Here is a 21,227-nt window from a genome sequence, read left to right as displayed (position 1 = left end):
TGCATGGTATTAAGTATATTTATTCAGCTTTGGACCACTGTCTTTTGGGTCGACATTTTAGCTGAAGCCTATTCAGCATCCGTTTCATTGTCCTTAGTAAGATTGGAAGGTGTTTTCTTTCTTTCTGGCAGAATAAAGTCGGCATGCCCCGGGGAAAGCCTGGGGAAGGTGTAGTTGATATACTTCTGAAATGCTTCCCTGGTTTCCTGTAGTTCCTCCTCCAGAAAATCTTTCCAGTTTGTCATGATTCCCAGTTGCTTTGCTACAGACATCAGCTCCCCCTGGGTATTAACCAGCTTATTCATCACAGTGTCGAGAGTGGCCTGATGTGTCTTTTCTGCTTCTTGAAGCACTTCCTGCACTTCTTCTTGCTTCTGTCTCTGAGCCAGGCCATAGAAGGCATTCATTTCATGTTCCTTTGCTTTTATCAGCTGGCCCAAGCTAGTCTTCTGGTCTTTAATAGCTGTTACACCAGAACTCACAAGTTCCTCCAAGACCTTGCTGCAAAAGATCACACAGATTTACAAATTAAATTGAGGAGCCACTAAAAACACAAAGAAGTTATTGTTAATCACAGAAGAGTCCCAAACTGAGAAACCCGGTATGCGTGAGCTTTCAGAATTGATTAGCTGCCAATAATCAATTAAAAAATTGTTCTCAGAGGCCACCCATCAGTTTCTCTGCCATGGATTGGGGCAAACCCACTAGTGTCATGCCTAATGGCAGCACTGGGGGGTCTGAGCTCACTGTAGCCAGAAAAAGATAAATGCATTGTACTGAAAACAATGGGGAGACAGAGTCACGGTCCTAAACCCACAAAGAAGGTATTTCTTCAACCAATTCAGCTCCTTTTGTTGTTTTATTTCTTTGAGATGATATCATTCATGTTTGATTTTTGTTGCTTTGAGTGGACTTGTATCAACTACATAACTCAGGCTGACCTTCAACTCTTTTATTGTTGAGATTATAATATAATTATGTCACTTCTACCATCTTTTCTCCCTTTGAGCCCTTCCATACACCACTTCTTGCTGTCTTTTTATGTCTAAATTATGTCCTCTTTTTCATTAGTTGTTGTTACATGCATATATATATATACACATATATAGTTATATATGCACATATGTATTCTAAATATAACCTGCTTGATATGCATCACGTTAACCGGTATGCATGTTTCAGCTCACCATTCAGTGTTGGATAACCAGTTGTGTTCTTTCCTGAGGAAGACTATTTCTCGCACTTTCAGCATTTCTCTGTTGCCTGTAGTTCTTTGTGTAGAACCGAGGCCCCGTGGGCTTTCCTCTGTCCACTTTGACATGCCTGTCATTGCTACCTTTGTTTGGCTCAACTGTAGGCAGCTATGTTGGTAAGCTTTCATGGGTGTAGCTTCTGATACTACCAGAGACAAAATCTCACAGCAAACTCCCTGACCGTAACCTCCAACTCTTGATCCACTTCCTAAGTGCTGGCTGCTGAGAGCTGAGATTACAGGCCTAAGCCAGCAAGCCCTTGTTGCTCATCTTTAGCATAGACGGAAGCAGACTTTATTCTCATAGGTTAGCTTTAGGTTTAATCTTGATTTAAACTGAGCTATAGTTAGCTGTAGATTATCTCTGACTTTCTGATCACAGAACCAAAATCCTTTTACACTCAAAATTCATATAGTTTACATGAATTTTAGCTGTTGATGTTAAGGGTTAGGAGCTAAAAGACAGACATTTAAAAACACTCATTGATTAATGTAAAATAACAAATCAATTATACTTTAACACAAATATTTTATGAAAAATATTTTCCAAAACAAAATATAATATTTGATGAAAAGACTGGCCTAAATTTACACTCATTTACAAAATTCTTTTATGTGTGGCATAAAACAAAGCTGTTTTTTCATGTTATTTGAATATACTATGATATCCTATATATGAAAACTCCTGAAAAATATAACACTCATTAGAGAGAGAGAAAAAAAAGAAATAACACCATCTTCTTGTCAAAACAATGACTTTTGACTTCATGGATATGCCCTTCCCTGTCAAAGAGTCAGGGGTCCTGGGGGTTCTTGGATCATACTTCTGAATGACTCTGTCCTCTGGTTGCTTACATTATTTTATATATATACATATATATGTATTTATATTATATATAGTACATTATACATATATAGAAAAGGTTAGATACATACAGGTATGTAAATACACAGGCTATAAATATATACATTATAGCAGCCAAGCCTATTGAACTGTTACCATGTGCCAAGCAAGGGACAGGCTTTTGTGTATATATTAATCAGTAAGTCCCAAAATTCAGTTAAGTCATTCCATGACTATGCCCAGTTCATGATGAGGACACTATGAGTGAAGTAATTTGTCAGAGTTCACTTCTAAGTGATGGCAGAGGCAATGTTCTCAGTAAGGGTGACATGCTTCGTGAATTTCTGTAATTAACCTAGTTTGAGTAAGATGTCTGAAGAATAAAATATCTACAAATGTTGGGTGCTCATGATTGGTATTGATATCTCCCCATCTCCTTCCTTCCTGGTGCTCCAACACAAATGAAGCCTCTTCAAGACTTACCTCATGCCGTTGTCTACAATCCACCTTCAAAGTTGGCATTCTCTAAATTTCTCTAGTTCCTTTAGCCTGTCTTTAAGCCTGAGAGACTTCCTGCCTTAGCTGGGGTTTACCATTGCTGTGAGGAGACACCATGACCACGGCATCTCCTATAAAGAAAACAATTAATTGAGGGGGCTGGATTACAGCTCAGAGGCTCCGTCCAGCTAGGTGGGGAGCATGGTAACATGGCAGGCAGAGATGGTGCTGCAGCTGAAACTGCCACAACTTGCAGGCAACAGGAAGTAGACTGACACACTGGGCAGTGTCCTAACTACATGAAACCTCAAAGCCAGCCCCCACCGTGACACACTTTCTCCAGTAAGGCTACAACCACTCCAACAAAGCCACACCTCCTAATACTGCTACTCCCAATGAGATTATGGGGACCAATTACATTCAAACTACCATACCTCCCTAATCTTGATATAATGTCATTCATCTCTAGTTACTAGGGAGTTCTGATTCCTCTTTACATATTATATATTCTGTTATATCCACCATAAACGCAGGGGTTAATGCTTAGTGCTTACTTTGTCTTCGGGACTACTCTAAGCATTTTACATGTATGCTCATTTAATTTGTATTAGAGCCGAGGGATGCTGTTTCTATTTTTACTTACACTGGTATTCCCTTGTGACAGGTAAGGAACATGAGCTCAGCAAGAGCTGTTAGAACTATTGTTCAAAGTCACACATGTAATTGAGGAAGCAGGAGAGCGGCTGCTCTTAGCCACTACTTGCTTCAGTCTCATAAGAGGTCACTATAAAATGTTTCATTGGTAGGACAACACAACGAAAACAACATTTTAGAATAGTATTCTGGTAACAGTAAGAAAGCTAAACCTTAGTGCGGTGAGTCAGGGAGACCACCTTGTATCATTCTGCAACCTTCTGAATTAGCGATGAACCACAAAGACAGGAATCAAGACAAAAAGCAACAAACCCAAGAAACACCAAAGAGCCCTAACTGCCAGCATCCAGGACTGCTGGGGTCTACACGAACCTACCAAGGAGGAGGCAGACTTGGTCTCTGAATGAGCTGGAAGCTGTAGGCATCAGTAACAGTAGCCATGCTGTAGAGTTCTGAATTCATACTCACAGGAATCTGAGGGCTATACCCTGGTGTTTTATTAACAGGTTATTAGTGAGGCTGGGACCAACATCTCTAGGGCCTAGGTCAGGAAAAGTTTGGAAGAACTTTCCATGACCCTATCCAACATCCCCAAAGAGAAAGGTGTGCTTCCCGGGTGAGCCAGAAGGTTCCTGGCACTAACCTTAGGTAAACTAGCCTGGGTATCCACCACTTTTCCAAATAATCTGATGGCAAAAGCTCCCAGCAAAAAATCTGGTATTTTTCTGAATATACTTTGTCAATTTCTCTCAGTCCAATTCAGAGCTTGAATTTTTGATTCTTTGAAATTTACACCTTTTGAGTTCAGCTCTAGAAAGTTCTGATGATTTACTTGAAGTTCTAGAATTGAAGCCTCACATGGGTTGTGGCATGAGCATGGAGGCTGTGGCACTTTTATCTTTGGATCTGCTCTGTATGACATGGCTGGTGTGCATACAATGGGTAGGGAAATACATGAGAATAGATAGCATGGGTTATACAAATATAGTTCTCATTAATACATTGTGTTGTTCCAATTAATACCAAAGTTTATACTATCTAGATTTGTGAATAATAGAAGCTTAAGAGAATCCATGCCTTTCACCAGATGGTGGTAGCACACGCCTTTAATCCCAGCACTCAGAAGGCAGAAGCAGGGGGATCTGTGAGTTCCAGGCCAGCATGGTCTACAGAGCAAGTTCCAGGACAGCCAAGGCTATTACACAAAGAAATCCTGCCTTGAAAAGCTGAGAGAGAGAGAGAGAGAGAGAGAGAGAGAGAGAGAGAGAGAGAGAGAGAGAGAGAGAGAGAGAGAGAGAGAGAGAGAGAGAAAGTTTAGTTAAGACTCTTAAACCCTCCATCGGCCATGTCTCATTATACAGGAAACTCTCCTGTCTTTGCTCATTGTTCTCATTCTTAAGTCTCTCACAAAAATCAGATGTCTCTTCCAAAGACCAACACAAGACAACTTCCTCCAGAAGCCTCCCTGACTATGTAACTCACCCCACTTTAATGATCTGTTCAGAAGTTTAACTCTTTCAGTCCCTGTGTGTTATTTGTACCGGTACCGTGCTCGGATGCAGAACATACTTTGGTTACTTCATTTACTATTGAGGAAAGGCCTTAATTTCTTCCTACCAGAGCTTCATTTTCAAATCCATTTGATCTAGAAGACACTTGATAAGTTCAGGTGAAGTGGAAAAACTCACTCAATAACTCTAACAACTTCCTGTAGAACAGGTTAGTACCATGGAAAATGGCAAATAAAACACAAGCCAGGGTTTGACTCAGCCCCTGCCACTTCCTCTTCAAATGAGCTTCATAGTTGGCTTAGTTTCTTTCTGTGACTCAGGACTTAGTCTGAAGATATGCAAGATGGCAGACTCTCCCCAAAATGGTTACTAGCTAGTTTACTTACACTTCTGAGACAAATTTCACTTATGTCTGGTTGGCTAGATCTTATTATGAACACCTGTCCCTCCTGCCTCTGATTCTGAGTGCTGGGTTACAGGCATCTTCCACTAAGCCTGGGTCTCCCCCCCCAAAGAGATTGGAGAAGTATATAAAGGGCCCATGTGCACTGGTTATTCGTAGTTGTCATAAAATTATAGCCATTAAAGGCAGGTAAAAAGGTGTTCTACACTCCTAGTCATCAGGGAAACATAGATCAAAACCACTATAAGACTCCAGCTCAGTTCGATGGCCATCATCAGAAGTAGAAACAACAAATACTAGAGTAGATATGGGGAAAAGAGAGCCCTTACATGCTGTTGGTAGGAGTGTAAACTAATACAGCCTCTATGGAAACCAGTCTGGCGTTGTCTCAAAGAACTATAAACAGAACCACTATACATCATTCCTGGGCATATTCCTGAAGGATTTTATACTGCACTGCAGAGATCCACGTTCATCTATGCTCATTGCTGGATAACTATTCACAATAGCTAGGAAATGGAATCAAAGCAGATGTCTTTAGACAGATGCATAGATTTAAAAATGTGGTGTATACGACATAGATAAGCAATGGAATTATTGCTCAGCTGTAAAGAAATAGGGAAATCTGAAGGTATCACATGAAGGGTCTCTAGCCCACTTCCTGATAGCATTCTTGTCCTGTTTTGAACCATCATGGACTCCATTATCTGCACTTCTATTGGCATTGTGTTCTTCCCACAAGAACAGTCCCTGAAGCCTGATTACAGCACTGAAGGACTTTTCTACCCTAAATTCTAGATCCTCCCACCATTACTACAACCCAGTTCCAAAGACCTAAGGACCACATGATCAGATTTATCACAGAGACTGTCTCATTTCTTAGTACTGATTTTCTGTACTAGTTAATTTTATTGATGCTGCAACAAAACACCTGCCACAGCAACTTAAGAAAGTAAGGTTTTAGCTTTGTTTCCAGCATGGGGGTGTGGTCCATCATGGAGAGGACAGTACAGCAGCCAACACACACTGCATCCCCAGCCGGGAAGCAGGGACTGGTGAGAGTGGATGCTCAGCGTGCAATCTTCTTGTTATGCATTCTGGAATCTCCTGCCCACATCTGAGGTGAGTCTTCCCACCTCAACTAGCCCAATCTACAAAAACTCTCACAGACATTTCTAGGGTTTTATATACAAGGGGTCTCTAGATTCTATCAAGTTGTCAGTATAAACCACCAGAGTATCCAAATAAATTCTTTAGCAGAATTTTAATTATGTCTCTCTCCACAAATCAGTTTCTTCAAGTGACTAAGGAAACTGGGATTTAGTAATGTCTAGAGATAAGATCTGGTACCCTGCAGAATTTAGCTGATCAGAATAAATTGGTAGCATTTGTTCAGAGGTTTATAAGGGCTAGGGTGTTGCTCAAATCTAGAGCACCTACCAACCATGCAAAAAGTTCTAGATTCAACCCCTACCACCCAAGAAAATGGTAGAAACAACAGAAAAGAATGAATGATTTTGATACATAGAACAAGCCTGTATCTGTGTTAGGCATTCTACAAGTGACGTGGGAAATAGGATGTTACAGGTCCAGAGCCACGTTACCTTGGGCAATGTGTAACCTCCCAAATAGTCACTATTGCTTACTTCCGTGTTTCACCTAGCATCCTTGTGAACTATCAGGTAAACTTTTTTTGTAATGTGTAAAAACACTCCTTAACTTCCACCAATCCAACCCAAAGAGCAATAATGTCATCAGATCACACCTGAGGCCTATAACAAAGATTTCCTTTTCTGTGACACTCCTACCTATCCAATGTTTCCACCTATGTATTTAAAAATGCAATGACTTGTAACTCTTTGTTCTGGAGTTGTGGAGATGGCTCAGTTGATAAAGTGCTTGCTTTGCCAACATGAGGACACGAGTTTGATTCCCAGAACCTTTGTTAAAAACAACAACCTAGCATGGTGATGCATGCTTGCCATCTACAGAGGCTGAGACAGGTGAGCCCTGGGACTCTCTATGACTAGCCTACTTGGCAAATTCTAGTCCAGTGTGAGATCTGTCTCAAGGGGAAAAGAAAGAGTTTGGGTAGTTCCTGAGGTCAGTTTGCCCTCTGACCTTTATTTGCACGCACACAAAGTGAACATACACGCATAAATACAAACATACGTGCTAACACACTCATGCAAATACATGCGCAAACCTGTTACCAGGATATTTGAGATAACCCGAATCTTCTTTGTAGCCCAGGTAATTCATATTTTGCTCTTGAATAAACTTTTCCCTGTTGCCTCTGAGTAAGAACAGTGTTTTAACATTAACAAATGCTTTCCATATACCAGGCTGTCTTCGAGACATTTGGGAAACATGAATGAGCAAAATGGACGTTTTATTTGGATTAGTGTTAAATAATAGTCGTGGCAGCTCTCTAATCTTAGTCAATAAAAGATGGAAATTGAAAAAAAACCTTACTCTCAAGCCTCACAGAGGAACAGGGGAACAGTGGAAAGGGGAAAACAAGGGCGGATACAGGAGACTGCCAGTGTGTGTGAGGATTGAATCCAGAGGCTCCGGAAGAAGAGCCAGAGCTCCTGGCAATGGAGAGGAGAGGGAGAGCGCAGAGGTCCTGACGTCCACTGTACTAGACCACAACTCATTGTCAGCAAATGCTCTCTGTTCACAAAGATACGGTTAGGCAGAAGAGAGGTAACCTGAATACCACAGCTCTCCACCCTTCTTTGTGGCCACTAGAATGGCTGATTTTAACTCAGGGAGAGATTTGTCTTTAAGATTTGACCTATCAGTTATACACAGGTAGATATGCTTAAGTCAAGCAACAAAAACCAAAAGGGACAAACCCAGACGTGGAGGACAAACAGGAAGACTCCATCTTGGTTTTGCTGTTATAGCTTGGGGGTCTTGGGCAGGCTACTCAATATCTAGAAATATGATTTTGTCTTATACCAGCAAGCCTTGCACTCCTGACTGGGTTGCCTTAGTTTGCTCTCTCTGTCTCTTCTCTCCCTCTCCCTTCTTCCTTCTGCCTCTCTCCTCTCACAATGCACACTTAGGTATAATATGATCTGTAAAAGTTATTTCTGGTTATGTACAAACACACACACACACAAACACACATATACACACATATACACACACGGCCATGAATATGTCAAAGGATGTAGAAAGATATAAGCCTTGTTATATAAAGTGTTTGTTTGGGAGAGACAAAGAAGATGTGGGAAGTAATAAATAGGGACTTGTGTTTTTTCCATACATTTCCATGGAGTCAATATTTTTGTGTACACACCTACTCATTGACAAGGAAAAGATCAAGAACCAACACATGTTCCACAGTGTGTGAACCAGGCTGAAAACAATGACTCTTAAGTATTTAGTAAAAGTGTTTACTGATTCTTCTGAGTCTTTTAATGCTGGAGATACAAAACAAGAAACCGTGTTGAAAGGGGGGGTAGAGATATGACTGAGAATATAATGCAGACCTTCACAAGTGTTGGCAGCTTTCAACCCCTTATGCTATGTGTTAGATACTTAAGTACTTATGCTACCATTTTTTTAAATCGCCCCCCCCCCTCCTTCTCCCTCTCCCTCTCCCTCTTCTTCCCTCTCCCTCTCCCTCTTCCTCCCTCTTCCTCTCTCCTACCTTCATTCATATAGTGTTTGATATATCTCAGAGTAAAACCAGGAAAAGCTGGGCAGTATTCACTCATACATCTTAACCTTGCTTCTTTGTCTGGGTGGGTTTTAACTGAGTCAGATGCTAGTGTTGTCTGGAGTACCTTTTCTGTTCCTGGACAGCTTTCTGGGCAATCTGTCTTTCTTCTTCCCTGGCTTTCTTCACAGCCTCCACCTTCTCCTTGTGGCACTCCATCATAATCCTCTGGATTCTATGGACCATCCGTTGTTCTGCAGCAGAGTGCTCTCTCTTTAGTTCCTCATCCATGTTTTGAAACATCTCCATCTTGGTTTTATTTTCTACAGCCTTAAAGAAATGGGATGGGGAAACTTGATTTAGAGATTACAGGCTTGATGTTTTAAAGAGAATACTGGAGGCTAAGTCCATCAAAGTTTCATTCATCTGAGATGATGGAACCTATTAAACAGGTGATTTAAAAATAACTGTGAATTATAAGGAAATTTTCATTTTAATAAAATATTCATATATATATATATGAAAGATCACATTGAAAGGCACTATGCAAAATGAAAATATGTTCGAGGGGCATGGTTAAAGTTTTTTGGCTACTTTTAATCTTTTAATTTTCTCTTCTTTTTCAGTGCTGTTGGCCAAACCTAGGGTTTCACTGATGCTACGCTACCACTGGGTTACAGCTCCAGCTACATGTTTTTATTGATTGACACAGTATCATTGTACATGAAAATATGAAATGTGATATTGGGAAATGGCATTAATAAACACCATGAAGGGAACCTGAGGCTCAGACAGGAAACACGCACATCATTAAGTCACAGAAGCCTGCCTTCCTGTTCCACTGCTGCTCTACATCTTCATCTTAGGGTTGCTGGCCTTTCTCATTCACGGAGGGGACAGATGCTCATTGTTCTAAGGTAGGAGGGCATGTGGAGCATTTTCAACCAAGTAGAGAAAGAGAGCAATAGTCAAACCATTATTTGTGGCAAAGTCTCATAAAAGGACCTAAAGAAAAAGCCTGTTACCATTTTGGAAATGCCTACAAACTCAATGGTGTGACAGCCTCTGCTGGGCCAACATACTACCAAATACAAGAACACTTGGGCCCCCGTCCTCAGAGGAGTCACAGTGCAATGGACAAGATCAAGGACTGCATTAGTACTCACAATGATATTTGTTCTTTACCATTGTATAATGGGTATTGTGTCAGGATCATACTCAAGAAATGAAGAGCAATTAAATATGTCCTGAACTTTCACTCATTTCTTTTCTTTCTAGAAAAATATCTCAAGGATAAATTTATTTATTGGAATTTGTGTATAGGTCAGTGACAGAGCATTTGCCATAGCAGAGTGATATATTAGCTGTCCCTGAAGTATTCCTAGTAGGCCAATAGTCACAAGATAAGACGACCTCTTTTTTGTTTTAAATTTTCACTGTGATATGTATTCATTGTACATGACAGTGTTAGAATCTAATGTCTTCAAGAGAAAAGATTTCCCTTTCTTTAAAAAAAGATTTATTCATATATTTTATGTATATGGGCATTTTGTCTGCATGGGTGTCTGCACACCAGAAGATGGCATCAGATTCCACAGAACTACAGTAGTAAGCCTCTATGTGGATGTTGGGAATTGACCTCAAGGTGTCTGGAAGAACAGCCAGTGCTCTTAACTTCTGAGCCACTCTCCAGCCCAAGAGAAAGGTTTTCAAGGTCTCATTTTGGCTACTTTAAGAGTAGACAAATTTGGGTGCATTAGAACATCCCAACATTTAGGAGGCAAGAGGATTATCATGAGTTTGAGGTCCGTCTAGTGAGACCCTGTTTCAAAAACACAATCCACAGCTGGGGATGTGGCTTAGAGGAGAGTAGCCGGGCTTGCTGAGCAAGCATGAGGACCTGAGTTTGAACCCCCAGCATCCATGTAAAGAGCTGGGGCATGACTGTCCATACCTATAACCCCAGTATTAGGGGACAGAGACAGGGGGACCCGGAATCTTACTGGGCAATCCAGCCTAGCCAAATCAGTGAGTTTACAGGCCAGTGAGAGAGAGCCAGCTTTGTTGTGGTTTTCAGGAAAATGGATGCAACTAGAGGTAATTATGAATTAAACCCAGTCTCAGAAAGAAATCTCATGCTTCCTCTTAAATGTGGTTCCTAGATTTTATGTTGACAGATGAGATCATGTATGTACATATGATATAAAAGTAGAACTAAAACTGCCCAGAGAAACAAAGGGAACTATTGGACAGGGAAGGGGGTTTGAGATGATATTCCCAAAATATGATATATGCATACATATGATATATGTGTATTGTGTATACTTAAATGTCATTATGCTGCACACTCTCATGTACAATGAATACATATCACAGTGAAAATTTAAAACAAAAAAGAGGTCCTTTTATCTTGTGACTATTGGCCTACTAGTAATACTTCAGGGACAGCTAATATATCACTCTTGGCAGTTCAGAAAACCAAATTTAGGGAAAAGAATGTAAGAAGGAAGTCCAGGAGAATGGAAAGGACAGCTTGCTCTATTGATTAAATGACGTGTGTCCCTGCTAAGTCAAAGCGCAGTACTGGACACCAGGGCTAGCATAGCGACAAGACAAATTGCCCATATGGAGGCTGTGGTCATGCCAGAGAACCAGACATTCAACGGCTAGTTATGCAGTTGGTTACTTGATTAGGTGCTGTTTAATCTGTGCTATGGAAGAACAGAGCCTTGTATCTTGTGAATCACCGAACCTTTACGAATTGCTAATCTGATCCTCACTAACTACTGCCCCTCCCCATGTCGACTTACACAAGTACTTCTTTACCGAGTGACATGCTTTTAAAAAGACAATGAGCAAGTCAATATGTTTATACATATAAAACCTTTAAGTCTTTTTGGTGTTGCTCCTCCAGCATCTGAACTTCGAATCTGTGCCTGGCATTGGCGTCTTCGAGGGCTTTGTCCACTGCTTGCTGTTGGAGTTCAATGGCCTTTGAAAGAGAAGGTTCATTTATCTACTAGCATTTCAGGGAGAGTGCAGAGAAGCCGGTCATTGTCAAAGAGGCTGGCAAGCTAGGTTTTCACGCTCAGTGAAGAGTAGCAGCCACCAAGGGGTCCCTAATTGCACTGTTCTCCTCCTACTTCCCACAGAGCCCTGGCTGCCTTAGCTAGATGCACAGAGCACACTGAGCCCTGGGCTGCCTTTGCTGTGTTTGGAATTACCAAAGGCAGGGCAGCGTTTGCAGCTGAGTATGTCAACCTAGGAAACATAGAGACGGCAACAGACACATAAAGCCAAAAGGCTCTAGGCAGGGAACATGAATACCATTGAGACCCCATTGAGTCAGGAAAGAGTTTATTTTAGATTATTTGAAGAAAATACTCAGATACCGAATAAGCATATTCTAACTGTAGACTGTTCATAAGAGCATTTCTTTATGTCGGGATGTGTAAGAAATTGATGGCTCTTACTGTTGGATTTTTATTACTACTAGATTCTGAGTGTCGTGCTCTATCTTCCCCATAAGAGCTTTAATTCTCTTTAGAAAGTCATTTATTCCTCACCCATGATTGGAAGAACTGGGGGCCGTGGGTTTGAGGCTCTACTTAGTTCCAGCTACGAGCAAAGTAGTACTTCCCCCAATCCTCAAGTAGCCCCACAGAACTCAGCGGCCATGTGCCGAGTGCATCAGGACTTGGGTTTTTGCTTTATTTGCTTGTTTAAGTCACATGGGTCCCTTCTTAGATTGCCTAGGCTAGTCTTGGTCTTGCCAGCCTCCTCCTGCCCCTGCCTCCTCCTGCTCCCAGCCTCCTGTGTAGCTGGGACTGTAAGAACCTGATGACTAGAAGCATCAAGGACTTGAGAGACACTAGATAAGGAGAGTAGGTCAAGATAAGGCATTTGGGGAAATGGGCATTTAGTTAGAAGTATTTATTACATACTGCACAGACAGATAGCCCATAAATGAACAGAAGACCATAGTAAACAATTTACAACAAAGATGGCCCTATCCTGTTAAAGTTTCAATCAAATGAGAGTAGTGGCCAAAGCCATCCCAGCAGAGGGTAACTTGGAAGGAAATTCTTGGCAGGACCTGCTTCTTCCTAAGCATCACCTCATGCCAAGCGTGTTCCTTCACTGAACCCCCTCAATGAGCCGTTACTCCCCCCTCCTTACAGATGAAGCCAGGACGCAGAGGGCAAAGACCCCACAGTCTGCCAGGACTCTGTGGGCTATCTCTTGCCTGCTATTCTGTGATTTACAGTTTTCCATGAACCCAGAAAAGATGTGGTTGGGGTGATTTCTGAGCCCTTTACCTGCTTCCAAACTTCAGCTTCGGCTTTTTCAATGCTTTCCTTGAGAGCAGCCTCTTGAAACTGCTCTTCTTGGTTCAGGATGCTTGCCCCAATATCTGTGTATTTGGACAAAAATCATTACAGGCCCCTGTAGACGGTTCCCTGGCTTTCCTTTCTAACATCAGCTAATTATTTGTGCGAGCCATCTAGGAGACGCATCCTATTAGGTGATGTCAATCATTTTCATTATTTTTGACACTAAGAATTAAACCCATTATGCTAAGCATGCTCCTTTCCACTGGGATGCATCCCCAGCCTCCACTCACCTCTTTGGAAATGCCCACTGGAAGGGTAAGTTTTCCAGTAACTGGCTAAGCGGGAGCTCATCACGTAGGCCCAAATAGTCAGTTAGTTTCTCACACCCCAGTGTAAACAGTAGGCAACAAAAGAAAAATGTCCTGCAAGGCGTGGCAGACTCGAGCAGAATGTGGAGTCACAAGGCTTTGGCACATTGTACATCTCTCTCCTTGCTTCTGACAGGGTGCTGTCTTTAATACATCGTGTCAATGCCTCTCATTAGTGTTGGTCATGTGAGCTAAATTTCTAGTTTATTATTACCTTGTCAACTATCTAATTTGACTTTCTCATAATAACATCCCATAATACCGTCTCCACTCAAAGTGTCACTCTAGAGAAGGTAGAGAGACACACAGAATCAGATAGGTCAGAACACTTTTGGACCTGGAACAAGAACTTAGTCCTTTGGTATGGTCTCAGGGTTTATACATCTTTTCACCTGAGATGACCCTTACATTGTTACAGTGCCTAGCATGGCAGTCCTCATTTGCTCAACATCTCCTGCTGTGGTAGCGGGCCCCACTTCTCTCAAGAACTCCCTCACTTGAGTGGTGTGGTAAGATTGCCAATAGCATCATGCAAATCTCTTGGCCCTCCTTTCCTAAAGAAGTTAGTCTGGAATCAGGCACAAAGCCAACTCTGACCAGTCACATTCCTCCCTCGGCTTTTTTGCATAAGGATGTAAAGAGCAATAGCTTCTTTTCCTCCAGGATTTCTAAACTGTGAGTAATACATGTTAGAACCATTTATATCCATATCCTTTCTAGATGCTGAGTAGGCCTGATGCAGTACCAGCTCAGCCAGTTAGACTAAAATCTCAAAGACAGGTTCCACCTTGAGTTTTTGTTAAAAGGATCAAGAAATTCTATCACAAATTTCCATATTATGCATTCTGTTCAAAGTTGTTTCCATCACCTACAGCTGAAAGATGTATTTTTGGGTTAGAACTTTACAACTAGATCATTAATAAGTCTTTTTAAAACTTATTTCCCCCTTTAAAGATTTGTTTTTATCACTTCAATTAGTGGGCAGGTGTGTGTATCTGTATGAGTATGTTCAGGTACTTCCAGGGGCCAGAGACATTGGATTCCCTGGAGCTGTAATTACAAACAGTTGGTGTGGGCACTGGAAACTGAAATTGGGTCTTCTGGAAGGACAGCAAGTGCTCTTAACCTCTGAGACATCACTCCAGTGCATCCCTGCCCTCTAGTTAGTGAGTCTTAAAACAAAGCAGTAAATATTGTGGTAGAGGTGAATGCATATAATCTCAATATTGTGTTAATTCATTATATTCATAAAAATGTAACACAAATGTAGGGTAATGTTTTTAATGTTTAAATACCATTATATTTGTTGTTCTCAACCTTAATTGCGGAAGACATCTACAGAAAGGAGACGCTATTAATAAAAACTTCAGTGAGTCTAAAAACCACTGTGCAGATGAAACAAAGCTGGTGTCAAAAGGCTATACATTATATGATTTTGTTTGTTAGCATTCTCAAGTGATAAAACTATAAAGGAATAGATTAATGACTGCCAGAAGTTTGAAAAATATGACTGACTGTTAATGGAAAGCATGAAGAAGATTCTTTGTGGTGATGGTTACATGAATATTCATGTGATACATTTCATAAAGCTACACTTCTAAGGGGGAAATGATTTGGAAGGTGTGTACCTGAGGTAAGAGCATTGTTCTTATCATGCTAACTTCCTAGTTTCGACAATGTACCAATATTATATAAGAAACCAATGGGGGGAAAATCTAAGAACCTAAAAATCAAACCATTCCAAAACAAGGAGTTTTAAAGAGGTAAGAAAAATGTACATGGTGAGGCCTGGCCCTGGAGGTTGTAATGGCAGATAAATCATTGTCCTGTGAAATACTCTTGTATAGATATCTCAAGGTGCTTTTGAGTTTCCTTATAAAGAAAGTAGAATTTTGGCTCTATTTTTATTTATAATAATTTAATGACAAACACAAGCAAGTAAATACAAAATACTGATTTATACATACTTTTATCTGCTCAGGGTTTAGATTCATATATCCTATAAAGTATAAAGAATCACTTCAAGTATATTGTTAAATCATTAAAGAATGGGGATGGCATTGTCTTGGGTCTAAGGATTACTTTAGAGATTACAAGTAATAATTCATACCAAAAATTTACAAAAGGTTAAAATAAGTTTGGAACTGTTGTTTGAGAGGATGTTTATAATTCTATTTCCCCTGCATTTTAGTTCAGGTCTTAACTTCTTTTTCAGTAAATTAGGAGTGAAATCAAGTAACCATTAGCTTACAACACCCATGGCAAAAAAGACAGGAAAAAATATTTGAAGGGTCTCTAGAAAATATACATAAAATCCAGGATTAGCTAAAAAATTTTTTGGGTGTAAGTGAGAAATGGAAATATGAATTGCAATTCATTTGCTTATATACCATATGTATAATGTATGCATGATAAAGATTCCTATGTTATTTATATGTATCTGCTTTTGTCACTAGCTACAAAAAAAGGCTAAGTTTCTTCCACTCACTTACTGGGTTATTTAGATATTTTCTCTCCTGTATATATATGGAAAGTCCCCAGGTACAGGCAAAGTTGGAAAGAACACACATTTACTATGATGTTCCAGGTGTTAAACAGGTACAATATCTCATTAAAGTTTCAAAACAATTTCAAAGATATGTATTAACACTATTATTCACAGCAAGAAACACATTGAGAGACTGAAAACTCTTTCCCATGCACAAAACGGTTAAGTAGAGTGACTATATTCCAACACATTATCATTTCACGATGGATTTCCTACAGAGGCAAGTAACCTTAAACAGGAAGGAACTGAAGGATGACACACAATGCTATTCTATGCCATAACAAATGAAAATAACAAAATCACTTCCAGGCACGGTGGCGCATGCCTTTAATCCCATCACTTGAGAGGCAGAGGCAGGTGATCTCTGTGAGTTCGAGACCAGCCTGGTCTACAAAGTGAGTCCCAGGACAGGCAGACCTATGTAGAGAAACCTTCTCAAAAGATCTCCCATCACACCATCCCAAAAAAGAGTAAAATCACTTACCCAGTATATCTTTGTGAGTGTAAAAGCGTGTCTTAAATGGCTTGTATTCATGGATCCGTTTGAAGGTTTCCCCAAATGGGGCTGGTGGGATTATTTTATTGCAAACAGCACAACAAACAAAATTATTATAATCTGGATTTCTGATCATAGTTAAATTTCTGATTCCTTTTACTGCTTACAGTTATAATACTATCACAATCAGAAAAAAGGCAGTTTCAAGAGAAGCTAGAAGTCTAAGAAAGCTGGAAGAGGGTCAGGGTTTTACGATTCTGCTAGAGGATGTCAAGAATTAAACAATTTGTCATGATTAGGCAGTGGCTATATGTCTAAAGAATGGTATTAACAACCTCTGCCATACAAGGTGTGGGCACTGGATTTGGGCAGAGGTAAGCAGTTTCTCCCTCCCAGTGTCTAGCATTAAGTTGTCAACTTACTTAACAACTGTTGCTAGGTAAGACAAGCTTTGCTCATAAAAGCAGCTTGAAATGACAGCTGAGAGCAGAAACAGCTGCTGTGCATTTGCCTGAGTTTCCTTTTGCTGCTATAACAAGTAAGCACATCTTCATGAATTACCTAAAACACACATTTATTCTATTTAATTTCTGGAATTCAGAATCTAAAATGGCTTTAGGGCTATAATCAAGACTCCAGGAGGGCTGGTTCCTTGTGGAGGCTTTGGCAAGACTGTGTTCCCTGTCTTTGAAGGCCATACACCTTCCTAAGACTCATGGCCTCTGCTTCTGTAGAGGAGCCACTCCTTCCCCTGATCTTTTGCCTCTCTCTGTGGACCTCTATGTCTATACCAGGCACCTCAACATGAGCCAGGATGATCCCATCATCTCAAGATCCTAAATAAGGTCAGAGCTGCAAGGTCCCTTTTACCGGGTATTCACAGGGGCCAGTGGTAGGATCTGAGTGACTATGGGAGGGAGCATTAGTCAGCTGACCACATTTTGTTTTAAGAGTGCTTTTGTTAAAGAATTTTTAATAGACAGTGGAGGCAGTCTCCGAAACATTTTCAGGTTATTATAAATGTGCTTTGGTGGCATGGAAATACAACTGGGAAATATAGTGGTATTCTAATTGGAAATTTACTTTGATTAAGTCTGTATTCAAAATCACCAATCCTGGTTTTCAGATTTGGGAGGGCATCTTTGTTACTTTTTTATTGCTGTGATAAAACACCATGACTTATAAAAGAAAGTATTCAATTTGCTTATGGTTTCAGAGGGTTGAGTCCATGATGGTGGAATAAAGGCATGGGGGCAGGAACAACTGAGAACTTACATCTTAAACTGCAAGCAGGAGCAGAGAGGGTATAGTTTTGAGGGTTTTGTTTGTTTAAGAGAGGCTTTTACTACATCACTGTGGTTTTCCAGGAAATTGATTTGTAGGCAACATTCCTCTCACCTTGTAATTACAGGTACAGTTAATCTTGGCTTTTAAACACCATAATTTGTTTCTATCATTTTTAGAGAAACAGTCTTACAGACATCGTTCTGCTGATTATACGAAGCTACTGAAATTGTTTTCATTTGTTTGACAATGTCACACACAGCATCTCCAGAAGGATTGGTTTTATGAAGGAACGAAACCTTTGTTGAGATGAATTTCAACACATACCTCCTAGAGGGTCCCGGGCTAGGTGCCTCACAAAAGTTACCAGATAATTCCTTCATGTATCATGGTTTTTATTGACTATTATGGCCTAATACCTATCTGAAAGCCTTAATTAATTCTGTCAAATGGAGTCACAGAAATGGTGCAAGAAACTGGCTGGTCAGATTTGGGAGATTGGTTCAAAAGAGATGAATTCCACATGAAAGCATCAACACCTCAAAGACCTGAATAGAGAATGAAGTTGCCTCTGCCAACATGGCTGTCCTATCTATTCCTGGATTCTTTTCCATACACAGGGTTAAGAAACTGCTCTGTGTTTGCCTGGAACCATCTTCGTTTTAAAATTTTTCAATTTTCTTTAGCTCTATATCACAAGAACTCCTTCAGTGTCCATAAAACTTCAAGAATTGTTTACTATAGAAGATAATATATAAAAGCAATAAACAAGTGTTTGCTTTAAGAAATTCTCTTACCAGAGGCTTGTGAGGTCATGGATTGTAGAGGTCAACCTACTACTGCCATTTCACTAAATCAGTATAATAACTAACTGTATTGTGAGCACTTATCCTTACACTCATAGGTAACGTAACTGCCATCCCTCATCAAAGACACTTCAGTTAGACAGATACCATTACAGAAAACTACAGCTGGTCAAAAGGAAGTAAACAACTCATCATGGGGTACCCAGCACAAATAGTTACATCTATGACACAACTCCTGCACCTAAAGGAATTCCTGATGAGGGACCATCAAGAGAGAGGGGTGGAAAGATTGCAAGAGCCATAGGTGCAGAAATTCTGTGAGACTGTGTCTCCCGGAAATGACAAGGAACCTTCACTTATGATACCTCAACAATATGGCTGCCTAAGCATGATCTGAACAATGACAACCCCAATAGACATGCCATTGTGGGAGGGGGAAGGCTCATAGGGCCCCATCCTGAACAATGACAACCCCAATAGACATGCCATTGTGGGAGGGGAAGGCTCATAGGGCCCCATCCTAGACACAGAATACAGGCAGCCAGATTGCTGAGACAGAATTCATAATTTTAAATTAAAAATAAAGGGAAATTCATTAAAGTAGAGTGTTAGAGATGATTTTAACATCAGCACTTGGGAGGCATAGGACAGTGGATCTCTGGGAGTTCAAGACCAGCCTGGCCCACATAGAAAGTTACAGATCAATCAGGCTATCAGGGTTATATAGTGAGACTGTCTTAAAAAATGGAAACAAATTCTTTCCAAAAAGTATATTTTGTTTATTAGGTGTAGATACATATGCCATGGTACACATTTGGAAGTCAAATGATAGCTACAGGATGATGTCAGTTCTCTCTTTTCACCATGTGGGTCTTAGGAACTGAACTCAGGTCATCAAACTTGGAGGCAGGCACCTCTACCAAGTAAGCTGTCTTGCTGTCCAAGAAATTCTTGAAAATCAGTTATCAGTCAGACAGCTTGTTGATTTGTTGCACCCTTCTCCCATGGGGGTTCTGCTGACTACTTGTTACTAGGGGCTTTTAGCTAAACACTTCTCATCCCTCCTCCCAGGAACACCTGCTTGCAAGGTCCTGCTTTCCATCCTTTGTCTAAATGCTAATTCCTGTTTTGGGCCCACCTTTTGCTAGAGGGCCCTGGGAACACAGGTATCAGACCTTAGGGATTTTTCCACCAGGCCTGCCTTTGGTATATAAGGCTCCACCCTTGTAATAATAAATGCCATTCTTCTTGTAAGAGTGAGCCGCTGTCTTTGTCTTCATTTTACATCCTTAGCCCTGAGCCTCGGATCACTGTGAAGTATGGCAGCACCGTAGCCGCGAACACACCTGTGGCATGCTACAGCAAATAGCTCTCCTATCAGAACAAAAATACTCCCAAGGACAAAAGTTAAATTTATGCCAGGCACAATGGTGCCAAGGACTCAGAGCCTTAAGTAAAAAGATCAAGTTAGAGGTCATCCTGGACTATATTACCTATGAAGACTTTATTGGTTTGACACTGTAAACCAATAAAAAATTCATGGCTAGGGAGGTCATAGGTCCTAGGAAGAACTCACTAGTATTGTTTATGCATGGAGTCAGACTGTATTTTAAATACTAATGCTTATATCCATTAATAAATTCTACTCTCATCCTTAATCAGAGACACTTCCCTGCACTTAAGAACAGTGAACTCAGAGACTCAAGGCTTTGCAAGCTGATAAGAATAAGGACAGCTGAGAGCTCAGCAAAATGTACAACCTTTATATACACTCTCCCGCTCCTAAGAGGGAGAAACATGGCAGAGGGGAGAATGCCAAGAATATAAGAGCTGGAAGACATGAAGACGGGCTGTGAAATACCATCTGTGGGGCGTGACACAGCTACGGAAAACATAATCAGCAATGGTGACTGCCTGTGTTAGGCCTACACAAAGCTCTATCCCTTCCTGATAAAATATTAGTTGATGGGTTCCTGGGGATTGACAGGCATTGTCTTCAGTTGTATGCCCTACAGTGAGCCTTCTAGATTCCAATGGCTTGTTCCAAACCTATGGTCAGATGGTTTTGGTTAAGATCAGTGGGTCATAAAACATACAAGGGACATGAATGTGGGGAAAGGAACTGTTGGAAGGAAGGGATCATGACAGGATTGGGAAGGAGACTTAAAAAGGGTGGGGGTTAGAGTAAATAGAATGCCAAGAAACAAATTAAAAAAATCACTTGCTTAAAGATCTGTCTGTTCCCCCACTCTGGAGATTCCCACTCTGAAGAACTCCTCTTCAACCACGTGAACTCAAATTCTTACCTTATCCTAGTCATCCCTTCTTAAACATACCTGACTGCCAAAGTGTCATTTAGTGTAGTTTGCTTAACAAACAGTTCTGTTTGATCAGCAAGTGGTACTGAAGGTCATTGGGGGAGGATTTGGCAGATAACAATACTTTGCATTGTTTCAAAATACAGGAATGTTTCTGTACTTAATACCTGAACATTTTATGTTTACATGCTAATGTGGCTACCACTTAGTTATTAACATGGGCATTGCACTTGAGAGA

At 40.6% G+C, this 21,227-nt stretch overlaps 1 protein-coding gene across 1 annotated transcript; it reads right to left on the bottom strand.

Moving 5' to 3' along the window:
- Window positions 1-4: 4 nt before the first annotated feature.
- Window positions 5-16,995, bottom strand: CUNH6orf163 (chromosome unknown C6orf163 homolog). The gene is made up of 5 exons (XM_005080846.2): window positions 16,570-16,995; window positions 13,155-13,249; window positions 11,720-11,827; window positions 8,963-9,165; window positions 5-501 (listed from the first exon to the last, which is right to left on the bottom strand). Exons 1-5 carry the CDS (start codon window positions 16,715-16,717, stop codon window positions 69-71), a joined length of 987 nt encoding a protein of 328 aa, XP_005080903.1. The 5' UTR covers window positions 16,718-16,995; the 3' UTR covers window positions 5-68.
- Between the last annotated feature and the right edge of the window lie 4,232 nt (window positions 16,996-21,227).

Source organism: Mesocricetus auratus, unplaced genomic scaffold, assembly GCF_017639785.1.
Source record: "Mesocricetus auratus isolate SY011 unplaced genomic scaffold, BCM_Maur_2.0 Super-Scaffold_6730, whole genome shotgun sequence".
NCBI lineage: Eukaryota > Metazoa > Chordata > Mammalia > Rodentia > Cricetidae > Mesocricetus > Mesocricetus auratus.
The sequence above is the reverse complement of the archived record's forward strand: the minus strand, read 5'-3'. Positions and strand labels throughout refer to the sequence as shown.

Coding starts and splice junctions, on each gene's coding strand:
- CUNH6orf163 (XM_005080846.2), bottom strand. CDS start 16,717: ATGATCAGAAATCCAGATTATAATAATTTTGTTTGTTGTGCTGTTTGC. Junction 13,250..16,569: donor CACTCACAAAGATATACTGG/GTAAGTGATTTT, acceptor CCAAATACACAG/ATATTGGGGCAAGCATCCTG. Junction 502..8,962: donor GCTGTCCAGGAACAGAAAAG/GTACTCCAGACA, acceptor GATCTTTTGCAG/CAAGGTCTTGGAGGAACTTG.